This window comes from Botryllus schlosseri, chromosome 6 (genome assembly GCF_051294905.1).
Source record: "Botryllus schlosseri isolate E-star chromosome 6, Bs_hap1, whole genome shotgun sequence".
Taxonomy (NCBI): Eukaryota; Metazoa; Chordata; class Ascidiacea; order Stolidobranchia; family Styelidae; genus Botryllus; species Botryllus schlosseri.
The window spans coordinates 162,674-186,884 of record NC_137241.1 but is presented as its reverse complement, the minus strand read 5'-3'; the positions used below and the strand labels follow the sequence as shown (position 1 = coordinate 186,884).

Here is a 24,211-nt window from a genome sequence, read left to right as displayed (position 1 = left end):
GCAGACTAACGAAAGGGTACCCCGATTTATTTAAAGTTACTAACCACTGTTTTATTATATTCATGTCAATCAGGTGGAGCCGGGATATGGTGGAAGAAGGAGCGAGTTCCTGAAACAGCAAGGCATCAAAACGTACCTTGTGATTGATCGATATTCGTGTCGATATTCGACGACGATATCGGTCGACGATACTCTGGTTGACAAAAGAAAAGACTCGGACATTTCAACAAGCGCGACTCCAACTCTACCAGAAATCGTCATCTCAGAAAACCTAGTGGAAAAAGAAAGTCCATCGAACGTGAATGGCAAAGAACATTTGACAGTTGCACAAGTACCCGCTATTGTTGAAGTTCCTGCACCCATCATTTCCATTAGAAATAGTGATTACTCGAAGAACGGCTCTAAAGACGAACAAACGCAAGTATGTATCTAGAAAATCTAATATGGGACGCATCTGCAATCTGTATACAGTCAAACAATACACTGAATGTTTTACTCTGGGATAGAACATTCTCGCGGAAAAAAACAGCCTACTTTTTCCAATTTAGATTTTGAAAAATAGAAAGTAGTTTTGGAGTATATGAGAGGAATTGTGGTAATAACCGGGTGAAATAACCCTGTATTTCAGTAACTGAACGAAAATTGAAATACTGCATCCACATTGTAATTACTCATTAGTAATTTTGCTTTAGTCGCGAGGATGTCTCTTGTAATTTCAAAAGTAGTCACCTCAGATTGCCTGCTACAGAATGTGACATCACAAGCAAATCTACCTTTTAGTTGATTATTTTTCAGATATGTTATTTCCTATTAAGCAGTTTTGAACGTGTTTTAGAAATGGCTACTTCCACTTGTAATTGAGCAGATATGTATGGTATTTTTACTTCTCATGTTGTCTTCATTATGGTTATAATCCTACCTCCAAACTACTTTATACTTTACCAAAGAAATAAAATAAGTGTAAAAAGCAATTCGAGTAGTAGTAGAAACAGTAATCACTTGGATATGTAATACAAGCAGGAAAACCCTACTTGATTTCTCCAAACAAGTAGAAGTACTTCGTCGAATCGCAGCATGTCATCTCTATCCCAGAATAGGGCAAATTAATTATATTGCTCATGATTTGACCAGCCTCGTTTTATCCCACTCATTTACAGACTTACAAAAACTACTGGATTTTCAAAATGAACTAAAGCTAGAGCTAGAACTAAAACTAACGACATTTACAATCCGCAACTAACTAACTAACTAATTACGGATAATACGAATTATTGAATTAGAAATGAGCTAACAAATATTGGAGATTGAATCAGCATTTCAAAAGCACGTGGCTCTCGAGTTTGAAATGAAAGGGGTTTCGACCCGGAAAACCTACCCATTGCCTACGACACTGTTAGTAGTGATGGATTTGAGCTAGAAATGGCCGCAAGAACTTCACACAACTTTTTTCTGCGACTAAATTATATTTAAAAAAAACTAGATTTACTTATTTTTCAAATTGCGCAACTATAAGAACTACTAAAAAATTATTACTTAGTTGACCGTCAACTAACTAAAATGGTAGTTTGTATACGCGTGCTGATATATGTACATTCAGATTCCATTTTTGGAAAATGAAGAAGTGAGCAACCGGGACAGTTCTTCCGAAAATGAACTACTGCATGTGAGAGAACCTTCGATCAGACCTCGCGTCCCGTCCATTATCACTAACCTGCCAAATAATGTTGACTATGAAAGCGAAAACACTAACGGTGATTCGAAATTTGTTGTCACAAACTGCCCATTTCTGACTTTGTCGCAAATTATCAGGGAACGATGATCGCGACAAGCTGACGGGCACGATAGTACAAGAAATATGCGAAGAGAGAAGAAATCTCGTTCATCGTCGATGGCGGTAAGCTTGAACTGCAATTAGAGCAGGACATGATTATTCTAATACTCGAATCCGAATCGAATATCCATTTTGATGATTTCGGTGGCACGGAAACGTTATTCCTGTGAAGTAACGAATGACCTGTTTCACTGTTACTGATCCACACGTTTTAATTTATTGCTAAACATTGAAACCGATTGAGTGTAACTTACATTATTTACTCCATGATTATATTAAAACAGTGGTGGGCAAACTACGGTTCGCAACACCGTTTTGTGTGGCCCGCGAAAGGCTCAAGAAACGATTTAACAATATTGATGAAAACCGTACTAAAAATCAAATTACTGCAGGAGCTCGATCTAGCTTTTCCTTATTATTCATTGCTGACGCGATAGCCCGATAAACAGATCGCTCAGTGCTTTCATATTCAAATGCCGATCCTGTCCTAAGAATCGACACAACTGACTTCCATACCTAGGTTTTAAAATTGGTTATTGAGGTTGACCAACTTATGAAATCTCGTCGATGTTTCCGACACGTGTACGATATAATGAAATCACTGGTCGCTTTATTTGAAATAAACACATAATTTCCATATCCTCACTATATAATCAAATACTAATATAGCGGTTTGATGCCAATCTTATACAGTGCGGCCCGCGATTGGATTAGGAGGCTGAATGTGGCCCGCGAGCTAACATGTTTGCCTAGGAGTGCCCCGACTGCCCACCCCTGTATGAAAAGGTACAATTGAACACCCCATGTTCGTCTTATCATTGTAACATCACAATGGGGAGTACTCTAATCGATTCCAAGCTTAATGCTAGGGCTGGACAAAATCGAGTAGGCTACGTCGATCATTCGGAATGGAGTATTCGAGTGGCACTGATTATCACGTTATAGCAATATGAATGACGTGGAAAGTTCAAGTTTGTAGGTTTTGTGCAACCACAACGAAGATAATATCATTTCTGCATCACAAGAAAGATGATCTGGTATTTTTGCGGCCATGCCTATTTCATTGCACTTGTGGCAGTGTTGGGGGTTGGTCATTTCCACTAACGCACGTAAATTTGTACTACAAACTATATGTTTCGTATGATGCGATACGACCAGTCGAGGTTTACAGCCTTCAACATGTCTCACTGCTCGACTCGAATCATCAGTAGTAAAGGTAGATTAAACTTTGAGTACTCGAATCAATGTGCCCAGCATAGGCTGAGTATGAAGTAGGGCTGAGCACATTGGTTCGAGCACTCCTATTTTCCAAGAACCAACCGCAATATACCTCGGAGTTGCCGTCGTCGAATGATCGTCATCACGTTGATTTTGATTTTTGTAGAATGCCCGTCGTGATTTTCAAAATGTTCGGCAAACCAGCCAACAATTCCAACGGAGATGGTGTTGTCGTCATGGATTCCCGAGTGGAAGGAGTGACTGAAAGAAACAGCAATATCAATGCACTGCGGAAAGAGAAGCAAAAACTGGAATCTCGCTCCTCGCTCACACCTTCACTCGTACCAAAATTTTCGAGGCATATCAGGAGGAACCGATTGACGAGCGCCGGCGATAAGGAATGGAAAGCTGAACTTCCTTTCGCGAATCTACTCAATCACAGTCGGAGAAAGGTACTTGCCACCAGACCTGGACGACAATACCAGTGATCCAATAACTAGAATAATTGGAGCAAAATGTCGGTGATCTAATTAGAATCGAATTTGCTCACACGTTAGTTCTTATCGAATCTTTCCCCCGAAAATGCTACAGAAGAATTGTATAGTGCCATACGAGCCAAGCTTGGTGTACTGTACACCGTACGTACATACATCTGTCATTCTCACAAGCATGATGAAGTCAAATTTGATATGAACTGAACTTTATTGTTGTATTTCTTTCTAACTAGGAATAACATTCAATTTTCTATTCTCTACGAGTTCATCAATTCAAACTATAATCTCTGCTTGCCACCACCTTCCAACTGTAGACTGTTCTGACCATAACGATCCCAGTACTCAAGTCTTGAGCCCCGATCTCCGGAATTCCCGTTTCGGAAATATCGCAATAGGCCTATCTGCCGCCCCAGTTCGGATTGGAAATATTGCTTTCGTATAACCATTTTCCTCGTAGCCGAGTGTAATGTGGAGGAAAATATGTCTTCATGTTTTGTTATAGGACACTACTACAATGAGGGACCCGTCCACGACAATCTTACCTCCCAGCATGACCACCGCCATGCCGAGAAAGAGCGACTACGAGGAGATAAACGACCGATTAATGAGAAGCATTGAAAGAGGAACATACAGAAAAATCGGGAAAAAAGAAATCAGTAGTATGTTGTTATATTTTTGATACAGAAACCAACCAACAGAAATAGAATTACTACAACCGCTCAGGGCCTTTTAGGGGATACGCCACCACGTTTGTATGCTCTATGTAGGCTACTCATCCTGTATTGCAATGGACAATGCACAAATAAACTAAATACATTATAGTTGTAATGCAGAGGTGGTCAGTAACGACGCAATTCTACTTTTTCGGAGTCTACTTCCACAACACTACTTACTTTTCACACTTCGTATTTCGTTAAGTTGATAGTAGATTTATATATGTTTTCCGTACTCTTATGAGTGAAAACCGAAAACTGTACGAAATATCGTTTGTATCGCATTAACTGAATCTGTTTTGCACCAGCCAGAAATATATATAGCTGTGACTAACAAAACGATAAATACATTTCGCCTATTGATTTTTCTAATGCCGCTTTAGCGAATTTTAAACTTTTGTAACAGGAGTTCTGCTAAAAATCGCTGAGTAGCACTGCTACAGATGTCAAGATATGCTGTTAGAGCAAATGAAATCATCAAATAACGATAACGCTTTGTTTTCAGACATGACAGTGACCTTTGTTAATAAGGACTTGGAGTCGAAATTTTCGCATTTACGTGATGAACTTTTCAAATCAAACTTACTTCTATCTTGCGTCGTCGTCTTCTTCATCATCGCCATACAGTTGTGCATCACGCCAGCACAGTAACTATGACTACTCTTGGGATATTTCGATTCCACGCACCTTGTTTTCTCTATTTAGGGAGTTCATCAGCTACATAAATTTAGGTGTATTTTTCGTCGTCTACGGGTTGCTAATAACCGTCACAGTCGCAGAGGATCACACGTCACTCCCCATCGGCATTCGTGTGTTGTCATCAAATATACAGGTTCGACTGCTACATACGCAACAAGCTTTTATATAAGAGCCCAGTTAAAATTGCAACTTGAATCATAGTCATAATTATTTATTTTTAAGTTCTAAGTGAATCATACGAATGGTATCCGGCCTAAATTGTCGTACGAGTCCTATATTCTTCCCCAAGTGCAAAACCGCTGTATACTGAAAACCGTTGCAGGCAAGCTACAAAGGGTTTAAAAGGTCAATCGAAAATTTATGGTCGCACGGCAGTGCCCCGCAGGTTAGAGTCACTCTATAGTGCGGTGGTTCTCAAACTTTTTTTTAGACATGCCCCTCTAGATGATGATGAGAAATTTGGCTCCCCCTTATCGTCCTATCAAATATAATATCAAAATACCAACCAGATTGTGTGAAATCCCAACGTCATATTTCTTCATAACTTTGTCTCTATTTATACGCCGTCTGCTCAGATGCTTAACAGACTGGTGATGAAAGCGACAGCTAACAGCTACATTCACAACCCAGTAACTATATAGCATCTGTGTGTAGCTGGCGCGAGGCAATTATGACATATAAAATCATAATGTGATTAATCTCATTCCGAGTTCAAGAAACTCGTTTGAATCCCGCCAAATTCCGTCTGCCGTCCACGCTTTAGAGTATGTACGCTACATACACGATACACTCAAACCGTACCCTCGGGGAATATAGGGAGGTTTTAGCCGCCAAGATGCGAGATTGGGAGGTCTTGACCGAATGCTGCATTGCAGGAGTCCATCCGCGCTCGCTATCTCGTCATATATGTTGCACTTTCCCTGAATCTCGCCGTTGCAATAACAGGAATGGTGAGTCCTTTTAAATTTAAATATGCGTGTTTGTGGATGGATCGCATGGTGATAGCCTTTTGTTAAGTTGTAGAGAATAATTGGGAATAGGAATAAGACGTTGTATATTTTGTCCTTGATGTTTTTGCGGGATTGACTGGTGATTGGCTACATACATACGATCTATGCGTATGCATTGCATCCCATGGGTGCATGACGTGCATATGTCGCAGGATAAGGACAAAGACTGTGCAGATACACCTGATACACCAAGGGGTCCAGCAGCAAAATTCTGATTCTATTGTTTCAAATATCTGCCTATGAGTTGCATACATTTGTTGTAATTACATTTTGAATTGATTTTGAATGTTTTCGGGTCGGCAAAATTTCTATCCAAATTTTGCTGTTAAAAAGTTTAAAAGGTTGAGAAGCATTGTTGTAGTGTATGACAGGATTCAAACGTGTTATTGGTTTAGTTTTTAGACTGTGGCATCATGATTTAGTGCAAACCGTAGTAGGCTACTAAACCTGTGAACTTTCGCGATTACCAGGTAAGCTGCACGCGATTTCAAAGTTCAGACAACCTGCAAATCGTGACGTGCGGAACAGAGAACGTAACCGTATTCTACTACGTAACTCAACCGGAATCTTTATGCAATTATCCTAATGTAAGTAGTGATATTGACCTTTACTGGTATCAGTGACGTGCGGTCAGGAGAGGCAAGTGAAAACGTTGAATGATTCAATCTAATTAATGTTTATCAATGACTAAATTTTGAACATATCTACACTAAAAATCACGTAATTCGCAAAGATTAATCTGCCTCATTGACTGTTAGCTATAGGGATACCGTATATCCTATGTTGAGGGTTTGTTCTCTTCTTTTAAAATAAAACTAAAATGTCCTCTGAGGACGCCCAAATGTCCTCATTGTCGCAATTCACCAAGTCTTGACTTTTTTAAGTCAACCTGCCGGCGATCAGCATTACGATCATATATATTCGCCGATTCCCCTCTTGTTGTAACTTCATGAAAGTGTCCTCTTTTTCGGGTCCTAAAATATGGTAACCATACTGTTAGCTAACATTCCGACAATCGCAACGATGTGAAACAATTCGCAAACCGACGGTGAATGAATGAATCGTGATGTCGACATGTGACGGTCACCGTATAAGTACAGAACAAATATGTCCCCTGACTGATATAGTTGTAATGTATCTCCATCCATACTTACCTTCCATTGTGGATAAGTATAGTAGCTTCTTACGTAGCCTGTGTGTGTGTGATAAGAAATAAGTCGGCAACTGAATCAACTACTATTTTGAGTTTATATATTTACAAATCTGGCTTCAAAGGGGTTATAGCCGCACCAACCGCACGTCACTGACTGAAAATGATTATTTCCTTTGCCGCGTCACTCTGCGCGTGATCACGGCCTCATCATTTATTTTCAGTTCTTTTTCTACATCGGAGTATTGGTTTTGATAACGTGTTCAGTTTTCCTGAGGGTGCACAATTTCATAAAGCTGCTAAACCTGGCGATCGCACTATTTGTCTTTGCGATCATTGCTCTTGTTTTATTGCGGGATACTTTCATCAATTTTGATATCAAGAGAAGAGTGGAGATTGGGCCGTGTAACGGGTATGTGCACAGATACGATATATATATATGACCCATGAACAGCCGGTTCGTAACGAAAGTACTTCTTCATTTTTATAGTACTCAAGTATGGTTTTCCTTTATTCTCAGCCCTTACTCAAATATTTATAATTTCCGCTACTTCCACTGCGTCATAGTCTGTTACTTACTCACTTTTCGCTATATAATGTGTCATTATGTTATTAGCTAAAAAGAGATCTACAGACTGAGAGATAGTTAAGACATTTTCCGCCTTTTAAAAATTGTATGTGTATTTGAAACCTATTTCCTATCGTACAAGGTTTATAATTGCTTGAATTATTAGTAGGCTAATTATTAATTTGAGTCATTTTGCGTGGAGCACACGCATGTCCTGTTAAAACGAATAACAGTTTTGGCTCAATTAAATTACAATGAAATGTAAATGTACTCATTTGAGTAGTTTTCAAAGCGAGCAAATTCTACTTCTTTTTATGGTAGTTTTTGGCTGTATCTAAAACCACTACTATGGTACTCGTACTTGAGTAGATTTTTGACGTTGCTATTTCTGCTTGTACTTAAGTCGCTTCAATGACTACTTTGATCACCTCTGCCCATAAGTACCATGACTGTCATTCAACCTTCGACGCTCCTGGCATGACACTGTTTTAGTCAACAAAGCTGGAGAGAGTCCGTCGATATAGTGCAGGATATAACAGTATGTATTTCGGACAATTGCAATCAGCTGTTCATCTCACACGTATTGTATCAGGTTCGAAAATCCAATATGGGATGCATTCTTTCAATGGCTCAACTTGTTTCTCTTCGGAATTCTGGTTTACTACCAGAATAGAAGAATCGAATATACGACTCGGCTCGACTTCATTCGCAAACTTGAGGTGGGATCTATTGCTTGACTGCTATTCTGTTCGGACAAATATTATGAAATTACATCACTACAGGACGGCGATATAATGAATGGTCTTGTAATTGAATGTCAATAATGATATCGATCGCCAAACGAATATTAGGTATTATCATAAATGGTGGCGCTTGGCGTATGGCAATCCCATAACCAGCTATGAGAAATAAAGCAATAGCCGACTATAGTTTGTTATATATTTTGTTTACTTGAATGGAAATGATGAGATGAACCAATAATTAAAAACGATTTTGTGACAGTAGACGATTTGACTGACTCGTGAAGCATGGTTTCGAAAAGTACACTTATTCGAGGGGTCGCGTACTTTTTTAGGAGTTAATCGATGGCTCTCATTTCGAAATTGCAGGGTGCATCTACGCGACAACAACAAAATGACTGATGACACAGAGAATTGCTTCTATTTCCGAAAATAGTTAACATGATACGTGAGATATGTCACGCTGTTCTTGTGACAATTTCACTTATAACATTAATTCCAACATGTCCCTAAACTGCTTTCTATTATTTTTTAATCCAAATTTTAAAAAGAAATTAGTTTTGCCTAAAATACGGCTCCTGTATAACGAGAAGTAATCCTGAATCAACCACTTATGTAAGTATCGCAAGCAGGTTGAGTACTCCAATGAGGTGAATGTACTTCGTTACTCACCAGTCACCACCTCTGTTGATTACCGAAAAATATCCACATTCCAGGCAATGATTGAGGTTGAAGGCATGAGAAAACTGAAACGTCACAACAGAGAACTTCTCCGAAATATCCTCCCGGATCATGTCGCTTCTCATTTCCTGCAAAGATCAAAAGATGACGAGGTTGGCCATCTTACAATTGATGTAATTCGGACGTGACTTTGCATTCCACCTTTCTTTGCAGGACTTCTACAGTAGCAGTCACGATTGCGTTGGAGTGATATTTGCTTCCATTCCTAACTTTACAGCCGGGTACAATTCTACCACGGAAGATATCGATTTTTTAAAGCTTCTGAACGAAATAATTTTTGACATTGATCAGGTATCCGTAGCCTTTTCATTTAGGGATATAAAACTGTAAACATGATGATGTAGTGACTGCCTATTCTAATTTCAACCTTTTTCACAACACATCTTTCGGATTTCGGAAATCAATATCAACCAAAAACCTAATTACGACAAATGCACGCAACTCAAAAGCAATAACTTCAATTGAATGAGAAATATGCTACCGTATTATTGCTATTTTGCGTGTTATGGGTGGTTCTACTGAAGTTTCTGCAAGAATTCGCTGTTAAAAAACCACTAACTTGAATTAAGTGGTTCTGTTTCGTTTGGAAGAAATACGACTTTGCTGTTTGCTAGTATATATTATAATGCCAAATGTCGCTACATTGTACTGCCCCAAAATAGGACGAATTTTGTTTAAAGTTTTTTTCTTAGCTTCCACGAGTTCACGAGTTTCTCAAGTAGCCTGCTTTTAAGTAGTTTGGTACAACACCTGCAGCATTTTGATGTGAGCCAAGTTCAAAGTAGATTATAAACTCTATTCTATTATGAACACCATGCAGGAAAAAAAGTTCCAAATTCTTAAATCAATTTAAAAGTTGGTGTTTCAATTATCTAATCCACAGACAGGAGTTTTTCTTGCAATTTGAAATTTAAATATAAGATGCAATATATTTGGCGGGCCGGCTGAGCATTTGACACGGACGGGCGTTAGAGTACCACTGGTATATACTTTTATTGTATTATGTATATTCCTCACTGTATAAAAAATACATGTTCAGCTCATTGGACAGGAAAGATTTCGATGCCTCGAGAAGATAAAAACCATCGGATCGACCTACATGGCAGCATCCGGACTTACGCCGCATAACATCAGACACGCGGTTCCCGGAGCAGTGCCACAAGCTTCCAGCTATTACGGCGATCACAACTCTACAGACATGGAGTTTCGAAGCGCAAATGGAGACAGAACATTCCGTATCAAATCCAGCGACGTCAGCCATATTACCATGCTTGCGCACTTTTCGTTACTTCTTCAAAGAGTGATAGCAGATGTCAATATTCATTCCTACAACGACTTCGGTTTGAGAATAGGTAAGGATCACACACTCTGTAGAACCGGAATGGAATCGCGTTAGTTGGTAATTGGTGCTCGGTCGAATATGAGAGCGTACTTATTAGAATCCGACCGATTATCGGTTCGCCGATCGTATCGATTCGATAAATATCGGGATCGGCCAGTGGAGGTGATAAAATATCGGCAATGTTCGTGACGTCACATCATGGTAGCAGGGAGTCGGAGAATTATAATCTGCGACAGATAGACTGAGAATTTCGATTTTTTTCTTGTAGATTACCGCTAGAGATGGTGTATGGAAGTATTGTCGTAAATTCCCACTTCGGTGAAAATAAAAGCAGCGATTTTTAAGTAAAAAGTAAATATCCTAGATCTACAACAGGGGTCGGCAACCTTTTGCTAGTCACGGGCCAAATTTCGAGTGCACAACATTTTGGCTGGCCGGAATTTTTCTTAATACTATATTTATCGCTCACGTCGGTATATTACCCTAAAATGCTGCAATCTCAACCATACAAATCACAAAAAGAGCAAAACACATGTATTTACACTTCGACAACGCAGGATAAATCTGACATTTGGCGCAGCTTGCTTTGTGAAAGGTTTCCGAATTCTGGTAACAAGTCAGATGGAGCAAGAATCAGACCATATTCTAAATGGGCGTTGTAATACGTGATCTTAGCTTGCTCTTCGTGAATTTCATTGTTGAAAGCAAAAGTCGATGCCATTTCTTTTGCATTGTTGGTCAAGCTTGGATGAAGACCCATTTCAAGACCTTACTCATTGTCAAAGTCATTCAGCGATATGCTCTTTGTATGAAATTTGTCATTCAATTCAACTGCATCGCGTTTCAAATGGGCCCATTTGAAATTTTCTGGCAATGGTTTTGGCGTCCACATTAAAAAAAGTACTGAGTAATCAGAATTTATTTTTTGTACAGAACGAATGTCGGAAAAGCGGATGGAAATTCAGTAATTAAATTTCGTATATCGTATAGTGCTTGTACTAGGTTTACTCTCCTCCAGTATAGGAAAGGGAGCATAATTCTCTTTTTACTGTTGTCATTCCTATAGTCGCAGTTTTGTTTCGAATGCGTGTCAACATCTCATGTATTTAGTTGTTTCCCCCTGATGTTGCAAATTCAATTTGTTTAGATGTGACGTTAAATATACTACGAAAGCTAGATTAGATACCCATTTTGGATGACATGATTTTGAATCGGCGATGTTTGTATTTTAAAGAAAAGTTGCTATTTCAATTCTCAGTTCATACACTCGTGCAGGGTGCAAGCCTTAGCTTCTCGACTTAATGCGCGAACATGGCAGATATACAAGACATCGCCATATTGAGGCTCTGCTTCTAGTAATATCTGAGGTAGGCTAACTGTCGGTGATTCAGTTATTGAGACAAAATCAGCTTTCACCATTGTGTCCTAAACACCATTCAGGTTTGGTGTCTTAGCGTAAAATGTCTTCTGGTGAATTAAACTACAGATGACTAACCTACGGATGCTTATAGTTATCTATAATGAAACAGGGAAAGTTTTAGATTTTGTCATTGCGTTTGAGCAGAGGAACGGCACCCTTATTGTCGCACCCTATCCGAGTGGCAAACCCTTGAAAAAGTATGGTATACCCTCGGTTGCGCGCTACACCCGCTTGATAATCACTGGTCGAGTCTACTCCACAGACATTCTCATCTCCTACTTTTAGTACGAGATAGGCTACTAGTCAACCGCCTTCGCACCAGCTTTATGGCGTAACAATAGACTAGTACGAAGTTGGATACTTTGTATCAGAGCAATGCCGCATTCTTTCCGAAACGGCGGGCCGTATTCTCGTGGTAACTAGTTATTTCGTCGCGGGTTGGACGATTTCGCTTGGCGGGCCGGATCCGTCCCACGGGCCGTAGGTTGCCGACCCTTAGTCTACAAAACTGTAAACTGTCAAGAAGAAGTAGTCTAAGATCTGAACCACTCGTGAAAGTAAGCAATACCAACTTGAGTACTCTGAAAAATTATAGCATAACAATGACTGTAAAGCTCTTTACATGAGTAGTCTAAAGTCCTTGGAAATCATCTTAAGCTAGATGCCATATGTTTTGCATATCGGCTGAATAGATCGGGATTATCGGTATCGACTCAAAAATTTGATATTGGTCAGCCCCTACTTTCACTGATATCAACCAGCGTTCTAGCAAAGACACACTATCCCAAGTTGCAGGCCAACCTGAAGCAGTGCTGAGTTCAACTATTCCAGCATAGGAGCTCGGTACAGAAGTAGGCTATTTCTACTATTTAGCGAGTACTCTAGTATGTTGCTCCTATTTGCGCTAATTTAACGAGTGCACTACTTCCACTTCTACTTGCACAGTTCTTTAGGCAAAACTACTTACTTTTTACACTTCGGCTTTTGAATATTGAAAAGGAATCTCGGTATAACTTCACTTTATGGGTGAAATATCATAGAACCGCGTGTTGCCATGTGACATTGTCGCTGAATATATTTTGGAAGATGATATCTATTCGTAAAGTCATTTGCGTTGGTCGCAGAAATACGTGTTGCAATTTCGAACGGTCTGATACTATTTTGCTCTGTGGAAAGCTGCGAACCTCGATTGGGCGCGCTACTAGAAATGACGTATCTGTGAGTTCGTGATCATCCCACTAGTAAGGGAAACTTGTGAAAATCTGTGAACTATATTGTTACCAAACAATTTCTTCACCAATATGTTTGTTAAGGTGTGTAATAACACGTGTTAAAATGTTGAAGTTCAACTCTTGTGGGAAACCCCCCAAAAAAGCTGTTAAATTTGACGAATTGAAAAAAACTAAAAAAAAAAAAATATTTATCGACAATATGTAACTTAGGACGTGTTCAATAATGGTTTTCCATGTTTCTCAATTGATTGTTAACACTTATAATTCACTGCAGGCTCTGCTTTGTGAATTTGACGAATAAATAAATAAATTATTAAATAAATTAAAAAAATCTTTATCGCCCATAAGTAACTTAGGACGTGTTTAATAATGGTTTTCCATGATTCTCAATTGATTGTTAACACTTATAATTCACTACAGGCTCTGCTTTGTGAAAAAACGACACACCTACTTATATATTCATGCTCAAAATCGCCTTTATTTCGCACAGCTATGTTCACTGAAGAGGTAGCCTATTTCACATGGACAATATCAGATATTTCAACAGGCATTGCCTATGCCTTCTTCGGACTCAACATCATCGTAACTGCAATTATAGCATTATAGGGTCTTTACATACTCCACAGGCTGAAATGCACGTGACCTCATTCTTCTTGCAGCTGTATATTCGGTTGTTGCAATCTTTATGCCAACTATAGCTTCTGAACTGCAATTGCTCATCAGGCTCATATCTATGCACGCCTTTTGTCCATCCGTAATCACTGGGTTCGGAGACAAGTACTGTAAACTAATCAAATCCCGGGTCTGCAGGTACTCGCGGAGTGAACGTTATGAAGCTGCACCCTCTGTTAGAGGTAGTGTCTCCGGTTTTATCACTCCTGTCGCTGTCTTCCTTTAGAACATGTTTTATGTTTTGGTGAACTGCTGTAACCATCAAAGACCACAATGACATTCTGAAAGCAAACTTCAATGAGTCAATGTGAATGTTTTACTCGTAATCCTTGGGACATTTTTTGCGATGACAGGGCTTTTAACCAGGGTTGTAACCAACTCATAAGGCTCCAAGTCATAAGTCAATCTCAATTTTATAGTTTTGACTCGAGTCAAGTCGATTCATTTTCAATTCAGCACCCAGTCAAGTACGAGTCTAAGTCAGCGAGCAGAGGGTTGAGTCCGAGTCATGGTGTTATGGCTCGAGTCCGAGTCCAATTCATTGTGTTGATGCTGCTCAGTTTCTAGTTACGCCCATGTTAAATCCCCTTTTTTATAACTCTGTTTCGTGATATCGAATGGTTCGCATTTCTAATATACTAATTCTCCTCACTTTTAGCATTTTCTGGTCGCATTTTAAAGTACAAGTACTATTAAACGAAATCCCAATAGTTTGGTTACTTTACTATTCTTCGAAATTACCATAAAATGTTGGTCTTGGCCGTCTGAGTCTCAGGTCATATGACTTGGTTCGAGTCATGCGCAATGACTCGAGAAGTCGAGTCAATACACAGATCCGTATTTTTAGAAAATGACTCGAGTCAAGTCGAGTCATAACAAATCGTGACTCGAGTCATTAGAACCCTGCTTTCACCTTTGACATGACAACCATGGTCGGCGTCACTGACTTTTTATCCAGGTTGATCTGCATGGCCAATGGCCATCCTAAATTCAGCTGCTCCCTCAGTATTTCGAATCCAGTTGAGAAATACATGAGCAACCCCTTTTATCCATCGTTGACGAATGGCTTCATTTCTTCAAACCATTTTAGGACAAGTTCAATGGCCCCTGCATCTCGCTTCATCTGTGTCTTGGTAAGCTCTCTGTGAACGGGTACATGTCTGCTGACGTCCTCCTTCATTCGCCGGTTGACAACTGACAGATGACTGAGAGTGGGCACTCAACATCTGTGGCCAGAAAAGCTGTTGCTCATTCTTCCTCTGCGGGTTCACCAACGTGGTTCCCGTGGGTGGCAGACGTTCTCAAACTGGGGGTGGGGGTCGTGGAAGCATCTGAGGGGAGGCGTGAAACCGCCTGAGAGAAATGATTTTCTTGAACTCGGAATGAGTTTAATTTGTGCTGAAACTTCCAGTTTAAACAATGGAAATAATCCTAATTAAGCCTTTCGATTTGAAATGTCATAATTCCGTCGTACCATCCACACACTGAGCGATGCTAGATTTTGAGTGATACCGAACCTTGCACTAATCAGAAGATGTCCCTGAATGAAGTGTAACTGGTAAATGCGTGTAGCTGCCATTGGATTTTGATTTAGGTTGTGGTCATGTCCATTCGAGCTAAGATCAAGTAGAGTAATAGAAGGGGTTAGGCACCAAAATCGCTAAAATATCCATGTGCTACATGTTACCATTGCAAATGGTTATGTTTAATAAATTATTCAACTGCAACTACATATTTGAGAAGTGTCTCAACAGCCATAAATACCTCCCGCGCAACCAAACAATGCATTGGGGTTGCAAACATTGGTTGCTCTTTTTAATACTTTTCGATATGACGATAAGAGGGGGGGTGAAAGTTTTTATCAAGGGGCGTGCCAAAAAAAGTTTGAGAACCGCTGATGATGGCCTGCAGGTGCGAAGCATCTTGGTAACACTGCAGGACAGATTCCCATTGTGGTCTGCGAGTAGGTCGGTTCTGATAAAGACATTGGGCATATCTACCACGTATTGGTACTCCACCGAGAGTGCAGGTGTTCTTCCTCTTTTTGCGAATCGATTGAACGTTTCTTCAAACCTTCGCTCAAAGACTCGCAATACTGGGTCACAGTGTCTGGCTCCCATTTCCCCACCAGTCACCTTTTCTATGAAGGACTTCATGTTACCATGCTTATCCTCAGTTAGTGCAGTTTCCATGGTATGTTGATAGATAGCTGCATCGACGAGGAGGTGAGGAGGGACTGCCTTGTCAAAACATCCTCCATCCATGATGTGGAGGGTTGTTGTGTTTCCAGCATAGATCAACTGGATCACATCTAGTAGCCCAGAATATTCCATGTCGTCACCAATTGGTCCAAGATAAGATTTCAATAGGTGAAAACCACTCAACCTTGGAATGACTGGTAAATTTGTCTGCTTGATAATATATATAGCCTTCAGTCGAATCGAAAGATCAAAGGTCACTATAGCTACCCAAACGCGCTGTGTGCACTCTTTAAGACTGGCGAAAAAGGTTTTGAGGTCATCAGGGTCTCCTTCAATAACTGGAAGGAACTCGATCTGTACGCGCTGTTTTGCATCATTACTATTCATTCTCTTAATCCAGCCATTCCAGTTGGAATGTTGAAACTCAGGATCGTTGGCTTTATTAACCCAAGCCGCTGCTCATAGTGTGTTACCGGGATAGATGAGCGTCTGATCCAATCTGATGCATATGCCAAGGAACAGAAATTATGGTGAAACAGCAACGAACCATTCAGTAACAATTGACAATGAACTCACACAAGGCCGTGCTGGATTCATAGCCGCTTTTTTTACTTCGGCACAATTGCGTCCATCTTATAGAACGGAATGATACGGAAAATACCGTTTGAGACCTTGCTGCATGGCTTAGAACTGTATTTAAGGAATTACTGAACTGGTTTTAAGCCGATATATGTGTGTGTCACCCAGTATTACAGTATACAGAATTTGTTGAATCGTTCGGTATCGAATTACTGAACGGTGTACTTATGACTAGATAACTATGCCCTCAGTGCCATACTTTTGCATATATTTCCACAAAACAGCCTGTAGTAAAATGTAAATTTTAACAATCAATTGAGAAGCATGAAAAACCATTATTAAACCCATCCTTGGTTACTTATAGCCGATAAAAATATTTTTTTAAATTTTTTTTAATTTTTTTTAAATTTTTTCAAAGTTGTCAAATTTACCAGCATTTTTTCTGGGTTTCCCACAAGAGTTGAACTTCAACATTTTAGCACATGTTATAAGAGACCTTGGCAGACATATTGGTGAAGAAATTGTTTGGTAACAATATAGTTCACAGATTTGCGAAATATTTCATAAAATGCCCTTACTACACAGCATTGACACAAAGTGCAATGAAATAGGTATGATTGAAAAATACCATATGATGTAAAACTCGAGTTATGTCCTTGTGGTCGCATAATATCAGGGACGAAACTGTTGCACCCCCCAGTTGGGGCCATACATGGGGTAATCGTGATTAGTAATCGTAATCGATTACGACGATTACAGCATTTCCAAGTAATCGTAATCGCAATCGATTACATTATTGAACAATCCGAAGTAATCGTAATCGTAATCGACTATTTCACATATCTAATCGATTTCTTTGTGAAAGAACGATTACTTTTAATTTGTGCAATTTAAAACAGGTTTCGGATAGCAAAAATGTCGGATTTTCAAACGCCTCTGCTCACTATTGCGTCACAAGTATTAGCTTGGTACTTCATTGCGTAATGAATTATCCGTACGTAGTAAATTGATATTCCATATACCTGTAGTACTTACTGTGACTGTAAAAACACCCGCTATACATTATGTCAGGTTATCAATATGCTGCAGACGCCACTACCTCGCAGCAAGATAATAATTACAACTCTGCCTAGTTTCGAACAGCAACGTATGTGGCGAGATAGCGCAGTGGTATAATCCGCGGCTGCAACACCAATGGGTGCGGGTTCGAGTCCGACCGAGGTCGACTTCCGAATTCCGATACCTAAGTGTTGGAGGTTTACCTAGGCTCCTCCTCGCCACATCATCCGCGTCAGCGGTGTCTTACAAAAGCCTAGAGGTGGGCCGTGCTATAAGTCGGCAGTTACGGAAAATAAAAAGAATATCGGCCTGGTGTAAATGACCATAGTAGTCGACAAACACCATGAATACCACAAACCAACAGCAACGTATGTACTACGTTTTTGGTGCTTTGTTATGCTTAGGCCAACGCAGTTTGACCGTTGTTGATTGGCGAGCAGTAGGCCTAAATGGTGATATTGCCCCCCCCCCCCCCATAAGGCGATCAATAAAACTTCTTGCGGGCGAAGTCCCCCAGACCCCTTTAACGACCGGGCTTTTCACAAGAACTGGAAAACACGATTTGATGCGATGTGGATTCGCTGTGTGCATGCTGTCAAATCGCCCCAAGCGCGAATATTTACAATTATAACTTCATTGTATGTTGTTAATTCGTGACCTCCTGTCTGCTATATTGCAAAAAATAATTGAGTCAGCCAAACGTAGCAGACGATAAGAAAACTAAACGAAAAACTTTCGTGAGACGCACCCAAAAATTGCCATTTCTACACGTGGTTTATCATTTTCCTCAGTGGGTGCCCAGGATGGCATTTGTATTGTGGGTATGAGATTGAGAAGACTATTCGTCGCAACCATTGAGCGCGGCTATGGACAACGGACAAATACACAATGTTTTGGCCAAGGTAGCATGTCTTGGTGTGTCGCGGCGCGGTGTCGGCCGGCACCGAAATGCCTATTTCTGTAAATCATGCAATATGATATATTATATCATATATAGGAAATGACGTCATGACGTCTTATGTTGAAAGAAAGGCCGTCTCTCATGAGGCCTTTTCATCGCATTGTTGTTATAAATATAACTTCTAAGAAGCAAAATAAATGTAATCGTGAGTAATCGTGATTACTTTTCCAAAGTAATCGTAATCGTAATCGACTACTTGCGGATTTTGCTGTAATCGTAATCGTAATCGTAATCGCGTGATTCAGAAATAATCGTAATCGCAATCGATTACGTTCATGAAGTAATCACCCCATGTCTGGTTGGGGCACGAAGGGGGGCCAAAATTATTTCGCAAATAAACATAACTTATATGGAGAATTTTGTGGGAGAGCTCCTACAACTACAAAATCTGTCCCACGCACAAAAACGCCTAAGCGATGACCTTTTTTAGTCGTTACGCGCTGATGTCCAAGGACCGCGCAGTGAGTTGGCGATGAGCGCGCGCAGACTCTGAAAAATTAGAGGGAGCATTGCTCACCTCTATTAATAAGTGTGATCACTTGAATTCAGAGAAGATGAAAAAGAATAGCAGTAGGCCTATATGTAAATGCCAATAGAAAAAATTCAATTCCAAACACGTTATTTTTTCGCGCGACTGCGAATACATAGAGCCGCTATAAGAGAAAAAATGTTTTATCTGGTGCTGTATAGGCTTGTCGTGCAGGAGGGACTGAGCCCCCATACGTTTGGTTTATGACCGTATGGAGGGCACAGAACAAAGTTTGTTTTGGTGGGTGGCGTGACGAAGTACTGTTTCGGCTTCGCATAAAAGGTACCTATTTGAACTTTCAACGTCATTCATATTGTTATGACTCGGCATTTAGCCTAATACTCGATTCAGAGTCAAAACGGCCAGTTACTGGATTTTGCCCAGCCTGGATCGAGAGTCGTTCATAGATAATAATTGTGTATGTAACGATCTGCAGTAAGCAAGTTTGGCTCCATTTGATTGGCGTACTTCCCGGTGATTCAATTTTCATTCATATACTTCAAGGCATAGCTTTTGGTCCCTTGATTGCTGGTGTGATCGGAGCGAAGAAACCGCAATATGATATCTGGGGAAGGACCGTGAATCTTGCGAGTAGAATGGAAAGTACCGGTGTGATCGGACACATTCAGGTAAAAGTAGGCCAGACCTATGATGTATAATGCGTAGCAACAAGATAAATGTTTGTTTGAATCGCGTTAACTATCTGTTATAAAACATGTAATGCTATCAATACTATTCTGAAACTATTGTTTTTACTATTAGTCGATTTCTGTATAAATTAGCTTTTTAGTCTCTCAATCTTTTTAAAAAGTTTTAAATAAATAAGAGGCATTGATTTTTCAAACATTTCAAAGCGGGTCATGGTAGCAAAAAAAGTTTGGAAGCCCTGTATTAGAGGGTGACACCCAAACGTCCTTGCATTTTTGCGGACTGACTCGTGCGAATTCGCTTTCTTTTAGGTACCCGAGGAAATCTATCAAATACTAAGCCCCCGCGGTTTTCACTTTACAATGCGCGGCGAAGTGGACGTGAAAGGCATTGGCGCCGTGCAAACCTATTTTCTGACCGGCTGCAGTCCAGAAGCAGCAAAGCAAGCCGGAGTAGATCGCGCGTTAGCGGACTTGGGAACAGGGTTTGGCGTGGACGGACAGTTACATCTCGGCGACACATCTGCAAACGGAGGGCACCATTCCCTGGCGCAAGTCGTGTATAATCTTGTACAGGCGAGGCAGAGGCATAAGCGATACGGCGCGGCTCTGGGAAGAACACCGAGATAACTTTTTGTAACTCAAGTTGTAGAATAAAGTTCCGGGTTCACTTTTCCTGTGTCTCATCTTTTTTTATTTTTCGAGATGACGACTCGACCCATAAGCCTTCGAACTTCTCGAGGCAAAACATACGCTTTCGAATATTGATTACGTCATAATATTACAGGGGCGATCAGTACTGAAGTAATGGTTTTTCCTCACGAAAGGCTCTTCCTACTTGCACTACACCATGGGTTCTCAGCCCTTTCTTGGCCATGGCCCATTTCCGGTTTAAAAATGTGCTGTGGCCAGAGGTGGTCAAAGTAGTCACCGTCGCTACTCAAGTAGATGTAGAAGTAACGCCGAAATTTCTACTCCAGTAGAAGTAGGAGTAGTGGTTCACAAGTAAGTAAGTAAGTAGGCATTTTACGCTTATTTTTGCCTACAAAACTGAAAACCGTCAAGTAGAAGTAGAAGTAGTCTAAAATCATAACTACTTGAAAAGGCCTGTGGCCCACCTGATATCTTAGACATGGACAGCGCCGATATGCCTATTCCTCTAAAATATGCGCATTGTTCTCTAGTTGATGATATTTAAATCTCGATCTCCCGGGATATGAAATCGCGCGAGGCGCGAAAAAATTTTCAAGCTGAATAAATATCCCTCAACAAATGACCAACGAAATAATCTTGGGCCCCTTCGAGCTCCCCTAATTGGGGGTTTGGGTGCGGCAGTTACGGCCCTGGTAGATGATAAGCTAAAAACTCTTAAGTAGATTATTTTCGTACGCTGCTCCATTCGCGTCGCGAAATACTATGATCGGATCCCCGCACTGTGGAATTGGGACTTTTGTGATACTATATTGTGGGGAATATTATAATCATTCTAGGCCAGCATCGAACAATTCGTTGGTGAATGGGGTACTACAGAGAAATGGAGAAAGATTTTTCAATATGCATGACGTAGCCTACTTTGTATGTCTTGTACCAAAACAACTGAACTTGCGATGACAGAATATTCAATCCAATGACACAATCAATTCCTGTGACTCTTTCATTATGTACAATGATTTCCAGGTCGGACATTTTAAACTGACTTCAAAGATTAATGCGCTCCGCTAAATCCTCAATCCATTAAGATTCGTTGCGGTGGTGCACTATACTTCTGCCAGAAGTTGCTAATAATTTGCAATTATGGCTATTTATAGCTTGCAATAATACGGCCTGCCGAAGTACAGTAAATCTGTACATCAATTGCATTTCATTGCGAGTTCATTGCATACCTCTTTCAACGGCGTACGACATATGACCCTGCAGGAATACTTGGTTACTTCAGCATTATCTTCCAGTTATTATAAGCTTGAAATTATTTTATTTGCTGTTAGCCGTAGGTTGTCATAGCCAGTAGAAAAAGCCACCGTTTCTCCATAACGTTTTCGATTTGCAAATGCTGACTTCATACGTGCCACTACGTTTAATCAGAGTCGGATGAAAAGCTTTATGTAGCCTACGTATAATTAGGTAATACGAATATATTTTTACCGAATAACATAAGAGATATAACTAAACTTACATTAATTCTGAAATTTCTAAATAGCTCTGTGACCCACCTCAAAATGTTCTGTGGCCCACCCTTGGAGAACCCCTGACTATACTTACTCCAGAAGTTATAATGTTTTTAGACTACTTTGACTTGTACTTGGATATATGTAGGAAAGCAACTTTAACTACATAGTGGTTTGCATACTTTTGAGTGAAATGTCACTTAAATCACGCGAAATATTACCTGTACCACAGTAAATAAATATGCATCTTTTTAAAGTATAGCCACCACCTATTAACTGTAAGTGCGCGACTATCGAACATAAATATGGCATGCCAACGACCGATTTCTCAATTGTTGCAGGGCTGTCAACTGCGGGAAGACTCTGAGAGCCAAATTTTTCGTAAAATAGTTCCAAACTGGCTGAAAAAGTGCCAAATTATAGTGTTCGATATGACCATATCTATAAAGAGAAATGAGTTTCAACAGTCCAATAAAACTTATATCAGACTGCTGAAGCAAGATCCTATATCTTAGTGGATATCATGTTGCTCTGCATCAGACAGGGGGTGATCATTACTACATGAATGTAATCGATTGCGATTACGAATACTCCTGGATCACGCGATTACGATTACGTGTACGAGATTTGAATGTCCGAAAAATAACCTAGAATTAATCTCTCACAGACGAATCCGTAGACTTTAATGTAAGACATCGTAAGATAAGTAAGTTCTTTACGATGACATTGATTCACAATCCGATATTTCATCATACCCATTCTTGAAATCAACTCTTAACGAAAATACGAACAATCGTGACATCAACTTTCAAACACATCGATTATTCACACATTCCACGACGCTGTTTTCACACCTATCAATACCACCTAGCTGTACAAGAATCAAGAATCACAAGTATGTACATTATACAGTTATTGTATTTATCAACTTGAAATCACAGTCTTAACAAAAACACGCGTCTTATCCAATGGCGTAGCAGCCACTTGGCGGTTCTGGCTCTGCGCCAGGGGCGGCAGGCTCCAAGGGGGCGGCAAAATGAGGCTGCACAGTGCACAGTGCATACAGCCGGCTAAAAGCAGCGTAATTGGTAATCCTATAGCTGGCGTCCCGTGAGCTAAAATTTAATCAAACTGGTCTCAATCGAATGCTAGTGTCGCGCTGATTCTGAAAACACGAATTTTTATGTTAACATCGCAATGGAACCGCTCCAAAATAGCCGACAAGGCCAATTGTTCTTAACAATCGGAGCGCCGCAACACACTTCAGGGCAACAATAGCCATCGCTTAAGATCAGTATTGTTAAATCTGAGCGCTCGGGGGGCCTGGCCAACTATAGGATGATCATGACCAATTAGGCTATGCTGCTTTTAGCTGGTTCAGCAGTGGGCTTGTCTGGGTATTTAAGTGTGACAACCAAACTTAAGCTGAAACTATAGGTTTACCGGCATACACCACTTAAATGATATGTGTGGATTTTTTAATCCCCATGCGCTGCTGCAAAGCGAAAGTCACAATTTATTCACCAGCGCTTTCACAAGCACTTATGACGAAGAGGTGGACTTTTTGAAGTTAGCTATGGAAATTGACCTATTTAAGAGGCTGGTGCGGAACAGTGAAACCATGTTTGATCGTGGTGCTACAGCGTTTGATGTTTTACTGGGTAGTTAATGCAAAGCACACCATATTTATGCTCGTGTCTGATACTTTATCTGATCATTGGTGTTTCAATTGCGAGCTGTGAGAGGAGCTTCTCAAAGCTCATACTGATTAAGTCTTATTTACGTTTTACCATGAATGATGATCGGCTATCAGCTCTATCCATTCTGTCTATAGAAAGAGACTATGACGTTGAAAAACTTGAATTTGAGGATATTATCGCTGATTTTGCTTCAGTGAAAGTCCTAAAAGTTAAGTGTTGAGCCGTCTATTGAATTTCTATTTGCACAATCCATTCGTTCGCTATTTCTTGTCTGTATTATTTTGGCCTTATTAACGTTGAGACGGTGAGGCTGAGACGCGGCATATTATTTGTAATAATTTTTATTGACAAGATTGCTTAAAAATCCATCTAGGTCGAAGTTTGCTGCTGTCTACTTAGGGGGCAATGTTCCCTCTAAGCTGCGCAGGTGCGCAAATGCGCAGTGCTGACACAGTCTCTGCGCACAGAAAATCCCAGTTGTGCACAAAAAATCCGAAGTGGTGACCAATCAAGGGTCTGCGCAGTAAGTTGGTGAGTGTG

General features: G+C 40.2%; 1 protein-coding gene across 3 annotated transcripts in view; it reads left to right on the top strand.

The window, feature by feature from the left end:
* The window catches only part of LOC145441234 (adenylate cyclase type 8-like), a 42,044-nt gene extending 21,563 nt beyond the window's left edge, over positions 1-20,481 (top strand). For all 3 annotated transcript variants that reach the window (XM_080319058.1, XM_080319056.1, XM_080319057.1), the window contains exons 14-29: positions 74-421; positions 1,598-1,751; positions 1,810-1,894; positions 3,216-3,501; positions 4,046-4,202; positions 4,762-4,903; positions 4,962-5,088; positions 5,831-5,905; positions 6,436-6,552; positions 7,340-7,527; positions 8,276-8,402; positions 9,140-9,256; positions 9,318-9,455; positions 10,204-10,516; positions 19,664-19,788; positions 20,119-20,481. In XM_080319058.1, the coding sequence (XP_080175184.1) occupies positions 74-421; positions 1,598-1,751; positions 1,810-1,894; positions 3,216-3,501; positions 4,046-4,202; positions 4,762-4,903; positions 4,962-5,088; positions 5,831-5,905; positions 6,436-6,552; positions 7,340-7,527; positions 8,276-8,402; positions 9,140-9,256; positions 9,318-9,455; positions 10,204-10,516; positions 19,664-19,788; positions 20,119-20,436 (2,817 nt within the window). In that variant the 3' untranslated portion in view covers positions 20,437-20,481. The remainder of the gene's footprint in view (positions 1-73; positions 422-1,597; positions 1,752-1,809; positions 1,895-3,215; positions 3,502-4,045; positions 4,203-4,761; positions 4,904-4,961; positions 5,089-5,830; positions 5,906-6,435; positions 6,553-7,339; positions 7,528-8,275; positions 8,403-9,139; positions 9,257-9,317; positions 9,456-10,203; positions 10,517-19,663; positions 19,789-20,118) is intronic.
* Positions 20,482-24,211: the final 3,730 nt, after the last annotated feature.